Here is a 6,566-nt window from a genome sequence, read left to right as displayed (position 1 = left end):
TGGCATGTCTGGCTCTGGAATATCTAGTATGGCTTCTGGGTCAACCTCTGGATCATCCTCCTAAGTAGCCTCTGGCTCCGGCTGAGGTTCCTAGGCTGCGGAGACCTCACCTCCCCCAAAAGAAGAAGGCTGGACTCCTGGCCAGGCCACCTGTGCCATGAACTCATCCATGCTGATAAAAGGCCGATGTTGAGTTGAGTCATGCATGCTCTACATCACCAAGCATAAGCCACAGTGGATGCTCTACAACATAGGAACTGTGACCTCGGAGCATCGACACTGGAATGATGATGATAATGAAGCAGAGGTGCCGATCTGTGCTGGTGCTAATTGAGGTAGGGGAGGTGGTGCAGTAGAAGCAGGGGGAGCTGATGAAGATGGACCCTCAGATCCTCGAGCCCTGGCCTTACGGGTCCCTGGGAATGTGACCGAAGGGTCATCCAGGTTTCAACAGTTCTTCTTGATGTAGGCCAAATTAATGGCCGGGCTGAGTGACTCGAAAGTAAGGGAATCTGAGACAACTCCTCGGGTTATGCATAATGTTGTGATCAGAGCTGGGAATCCAAGCCTTGAGGAGTTGGACTGGGCCATCTGAGAAATCTGTCCAGAAATGAAGGAGCCCACGTCCATGTCCATCTTTATAACCAAAGCATAAACTAACCTTGCCCTATCCATATTCAAATCTGATGTGTGGGATGTGGGGGCAAGGTTAGAGTACAAGAGGATGCTCTAGGTATGTGCTAGAGTCGTGAGATCTTTCCTTAGTAGCTTCCAGGGTGCTCCTTCAGCGTTCAGGACAAATCCGCGTCCTGGAATGCATAGTCTGGTCACAAACTCCTGAGGATCTGGACGTGACTTGAAAAACAAAGAATAAGCAGTATACTACTCTCCTGGCTGGATAATCAGTGGTGTCTCAAAGAAAGCATTCAGGGACTCCCCATTAAACTTAATCAGCTTCCCTCGAACTCAAACTTGGTGCTGGCAGGGAGATTTGTCTTATGGGTCATATAGGTTTGCATATAACTCCTTGACCAAGGCCACGTCAATGTGACCATCTGCATGTTGGGTCAAGGCTCTATGCCAGTTCCTCCAAATCAGCTATCTCCTGAATTCATCATACTCTGTGACAAAAAGATTCACATTCCTCTCTAGAAGGATGTTCCGGGAGTGAACATTCTGTGCATATCTCTCCCATGGGACCTCAGAGGCAAGTCTGGAAGTGTTATAAGATTCCCGAGGTCGGGAGGCTGGGTCCTTTCTCTTTCTAGAAGCCATCTGCATCAAAAGAACCACAGAAAAAAGGTTAGATAGGTTTTTATTTGAAATGAAAGTAGAAAAATAAAACTAAAAAGCAGACTGGGCAGTTAGCGAGACTGCTCGCTTAGCGCGCCTTATGAAAAATAACTCATGCGCTTAGCGCGTCAACACAGAAACATGACTCTAGCGCTTAGCCTAACAGACAACAGTGGCTAAGCGAGCAGGGCTCGCTAAGCCTTATTCCGAAATAGATAAGGAATTGCGCTTAGCACGCAGGCACGCTTAGCGTGAACAGACCTCTGGAACATAATTGGCTTAGTAAGCAGGCTCACTAAGCCCAATTCCAAAAATAACAAAAACATAGAAGAAATTGTGCTTAGCGAGTAGGGTTGGCTTAGCGCTTGAACAAAAGTTCAGAAAAACACAATTGCCTTGGGCTTAGCGAGACAGGCTCGCTTAGCCCAGGCTTATTCAACCAACAGGGCTAAGTGGCTTAGTGAGCAGGCTCGCTTAGCCACCGACAGAAAACTGAAATGACTCTAAGATTCTGAACTAAGCACACTTAACTCGCTAAGCGCGGCATGCCGGCTTAGCGAAATCGTACGAACTCACAAAATAATTGGAAATTTAAATGCTCACTAAGCCTAAGTGCAACGGCTAAGTGAGTTCATGCAAGCATTCAAACATTCAAACAAAAATGATGAACTCGCTTAGCGGGTTAGGGTCGGCTTAGCGAGTTCATCTGGAAACCCAGATATTCATCAAAAACTGATGAACTCGCTTAGCGCACAAGCACGCTTAGCAAAATCATCGAGATTTCCAGAAAAATTGGGGCTTTTCAGCCCCTCAACATAAGCCTCTATTAGGCCTCAGATCCTAACCAAAACACACCAAAAATATGTACATTTCATGCAAATCAAAACCCCTAACAATATACCTACTAAAACTAACCTAGCAATAGTCAATCATCAACAAAAATCAAAACTTTAAACATTACTATGTCCTCTAACCTAAAGTTCAAAACCTGGAAAAATAAAAAACAAGGCAAGGATGCGTACTTGGGTTGCTGAAGATGAAACCAAAGAAGGAAACAAGGAGAGCAAGTAGAATTGAAAGCACAATGCAGAACGAAGTGGTCACGGATGAGAGGAAAAAAATGCAAGCTTTAAAGGCACAAAGAATGTAACTACCTAAGGCAGTTAAGCCTTATTTTTGGCAGTTTCAACTGCCTCGCTTAGCGTGTTGACTCGCTAAGCGAGCACACCATGACATTTGAGTTTTCACACTCATGCGCTTAGCGGGAAAACTCGCTCAGCCCAATGCCAAAAAAATTGAAATTCCAGAAAAGGAATTGGGCTTAGCGCGACAAGTCGCGCTTAGCAAGTTCTGTAGCTATGATTGGCCTGTAACTCTCGCTTAGCGGGCCATGGGCCGGCTTAGAGAATTATCATGCTCCCTGATGTTGTAGTGGGTTGCACTTAGCACATTCTTCTCGCTTAGTGCAATTCCAAACCCAAAAGTTATTTGGGCTTAGCGGGCTGACCCGCTGGGCCTAATTCTCATAAATGATCCAACAGAGAGGAAATAGTGCTTAGCGCGTCTGTGCGCTTTGCAAGATGAGGCTGCATGCTTAGCGAGATGACTCGCTTAGTCTAATTCCAGAAAATGAAATCACAGAGAGGTTTTTGGGCTTAGCGCATGGGGCTCGTGCTTAGCGGGAACCTATCAGCCAATAAATAGGGGTTCAGGCGCTTAGTGCAAGCTATGATTCGCTTAACGCATGAAGAAAGATTCGCTTAGCGCATAAGGTGCACTTAGCGAGTGGACCACTGAAAAATTTTCTAAAGTTATTTTTTTCGTCCACAGCTTCGAGGAAGCTCATTCAACCCTAAATGCAAATACAAAACAAACTGATAATTGTTCCATACAACCACAAATAAGCAAGTTCTAGCTAGATGCAATGAAAATAGAATTAAAAAGGAACTGGGTTGCCTCTCAGGAAGCGCTCATTTAATGTCATTAGCTTGATGCATCGCACTTCAAGGGTCTAGGTCAAACTTGGTTCCCACCTTCAGAACCTCTTCAACAAACTCCTTCACTTGCAAACAAACATTTTGGTCCAACAATTGTTGTTCTTCATCAAATAGATCAAAACTGATCTTTTGATCTTCAATGTCCATCTCTAACTTCCGCTTTCCCATGTCCATGACACAACTTGCAGTTAACATGAACAGACGTCCCAAGATCAAGGGGATCTCAGCATCTTCTTCGATGTCTATGACAACAAAACCAGCGGGGAAAGTGAAGTGTTTAACTCGAACCAAAACATCCTCTATCACTCCATATGGCCTGGTGATGGAGCGGTCTCCTAACTGCAGCGTCATTCTTGTTGGCATTATTTCCAGCTCTCCTATCCTTCGACACAAAGAGAGCGGCATCAAATTAATGTTGGCTCCTAAATCAATGAGAGTTTTACCAACAGAAATTGCACCGATAAAGCAAGGGATAGTGACACTTCCTGGATCCTTGTGCTTGGGTGGAAGGATATGTTGAATCACTCTGCTACAATTTCCTTCCACAACAATGGTGTCACTATGTATATACTTGCTCTTCCGAGTTAGCATGTCCTTCAAGAATTTAGAGTAGAGCGACATCTGCTATAAAGCCTCTCCGAAGGGCACAGTAATCTCCAATTTCTTGAAGATCTCAAGAAACCGAGCTAGATGTCTTTCCTTGTCCTTCTTCGAAGGTACCAGTGGATATGGCACCTCTCTCCCTTCAGTTGGAGCTACTTCCTTTTTCTTCTCAAGGGCATGCTCACTCTTACTCTTCTTCTCCTCTTCTTTCTTCTCATTTTTTTCATTTTTTTCATTTTCTTTTTGTTTTTCTTTATTCTCCTCCTCATTTATTTCTGTCTTTTCAGCAATTATTGGTCCCTCCATTAATTGGTCATCTTCCTCTTCTTTCTTCTCTTCCTTTTCTTGTTTAGCAACTACATCTTGGTGTTTAGCAACCAACCTCCCTTCATCTTCAGCAAGAATGGCTCTTCTACCCCTGGTAATGACAGCCTTACACTCCTCTTTCGGATTTTTATTTTGTATTAGCTCCAAAACTGCTTGAAGGCTTGTCCGCCAGTTGCTTGGCCAACTGTCCCACCTGGATCTCAAGATTCTTGATGGTCGACTCTATGCTCTTGTGATTTGACATAGAAACCTGCATGAATTGAGCGAGAGTCTCTTCCAGCTTTGTTGTCCTCTTATAGAGATTAGGCCCTTGCTGTGGTGGCCTATTGAATGGCCCACCCTGGCCTTTGTTGAATTGATTACCAGGGTGAGTTCTCCACTGTCCTTGCTGCTGGTTGTAATTCTGACCGTGAAATCCTGAGTATCCACCTGCATTAAAATTTTGTCTTGGCTGGTTTCCCATGTAATTAACTACGTGTGTTGTATCTTCAGTAGGAATACAACAGCCAAATTTGTGAGCTCCACCACAAATAGTGCAACCTGCGACCTGCAAAACAGAAGAAGGTAAAGGTTGACTAGCATTTAATTGAGTTGGCAACTTACTTAATGTCTTTGTTAAGGTCTCAAGATGCTTGGACAGCAACTTGTTCTGTGCCAACAAAGCGTCTTGTGATGAAAGCTCTAACACACTTCTCTTGGTGGGAATGTGTGTCCTGTCACGCAAGATAGCGTGATCACTAGCAGCCATGTTTTCAATCAATTCCATTGCCTCTTCTGGGGTCTTCAACTTAACTTTCCCCCAAGCAGAAGCATCAAGTAACTACTTTGATTGTGGCCTTAACCCATCAATGAAGATATTAAGCTGGATAGGCTCGGAGAATCCGTGAGTTGGAGTTTTTCGCAGCAAGCTACAGAATCGTTTCAAGGCTTCACACAATGACTCATCGGGAAACTGATGGAATGAAGAAATAACAACCTTTCCCTCTGTAGTTTTTGACTCAGGAAAATACTTTTTCATAAAATTTTCAACAATCTCATCCCAAGTCTTCAAACTGTTGCCCTTGAATGAATGTAGCCATCTCTTGGCTTCTCCGGATAGTGAAAATGAAAACAAGCTCAGCCTAATTGCGTCTTTTGGCACACCAGCAATTTTGACACTATTGTATATCTCAATATATGTTGCCAAATGTGCATATGGGTCCTTGTTGGGTAGACCATGAAATAAATTCCCTTGAATTAGCTGAATTAAAGAATGCGGGTATGTGATGTTGTGTGCCTGCACCTTTGGCCGCGCAATACTTATAAAGAATTGCGACACAGTAGAGCTTGAATAGTCCTCAAGAGTCACTCTACAAGGTTGATCTTCAGCCATCCTATGAGCTTCAGATGCACTTGTGTGAGATTCCCTTGGTTGTGGGAAAATAGAAGATGATTCCGATGAACAAGGCTCCTCTAGAATTGGTACTCCCCTTTCTTGAAAGATTTTTCTCCGCCTTTTTGCGTTGTTTCTTCTGCAAGTAGCTTCAATTTCCAAGTCCAAATCAACTAAATCACCTGCAGAAGATCTACGGTGCATACATAACACTAGCAAGAATAGTGGTTAACCAATTCAAGAGAAAAAAAAATTGAACTAACTAAATATTCACAAAAACAATTAATTAAATAATAAAGAATTAATGCCTACAACTGAACTAGACTTCCCAAATGGAAAGAAGTTCCCCGACAACGGCGCCAAAAACTTGTTCTACCCCTGTACTACTTGTTATTATGGATGTGAAATCTTATCGGCAAGTGTACCGAGTCGTGTAAGTAATAATAAAATAGTAAGAAACCGAGTATCAAACTCAGGGAACTTGTCTCATTTAGTGAAGCATCATTCAATAAGCAGGCATTTGTATAAAAAGACAATGAACATGAATAAAGATATGGTGTTTGTTATTCTAATTACTAATTACAGAAAATATGAGCAAGTGGGTGTTAAAACAGATAGTTAAAAGCGTTGGGTCCTCCTACTGAGTTACTTGATGCAATTAAAGGTTTTTCTCTATTCAAAGATATGCATGTGTTCTATGCTGAGGACAAAATTCCCAAACATTGATGTCTCACATGAATGGGCTAATTCTAATTAAACTTCGTTCTCGAATGTCTCATCGAACTTAGCTTAACCGAACAACATTAAGGTCACAACATAAAACAACTAAGTTACTGCACTCCGTGTCCAGACATACGATAACCTAGCCCATTTTATCTAGTTCTAAGGATGCAGTACATTTTCCAATACTAAAGCTCCTAACTTTACATAGATTAAGCACAGATAGAAACATTGAACACATAAAAACAACTTTA

The 6,566-nt window shown here is 42.7% G+C and overlaps 1 protein-coding gene across 1 annotated transcript; it reads right to left on the bottom strand.

Moving 5' to 3' along the window:
• Window positions 1-1,098: 1,098 nt before the first annotated feature.
• LOC114368760 lies at window positions 1,099-3,911 on the bottom strand. Its single transcript, XM_028326047.1, has 2 exons — window positions 3,327-3,911; window positions 1,099-1,275 (listed from the first exon to the last, which is right to left on the bottom strand). The coding sequence occupies exons 1-2, from the start codon at window positions 3,909-3,911 to the stop codon at window positions 1,099-1,101; spliced, it is 762 nt and encodes a 253-aa protein (XP_028181848.1).
• Window positions 3,912-6,566: the final 2,655 nt, after the last annotated feature.

The sequence above is a fragment of the Glycine soja genome, chromosome 1 (genome assembly GCF_004193775.1).
Source record: "Glycine soja cultivar W05 chromosome 1, ASM419377v2, whole genome shotgun sequence".
Lineage (NCBI taxonomy): Eukaryota > Viridiplantae > Streptophyta > Magnoliopsida > Fabales > Fabaceae > Glycine > Glycine soja.
The sequence above is the reverse complement of the archived record's forward strand: the minus strand, read 5'-3'. Positions and strand labels throughout refer to the sequence as shown.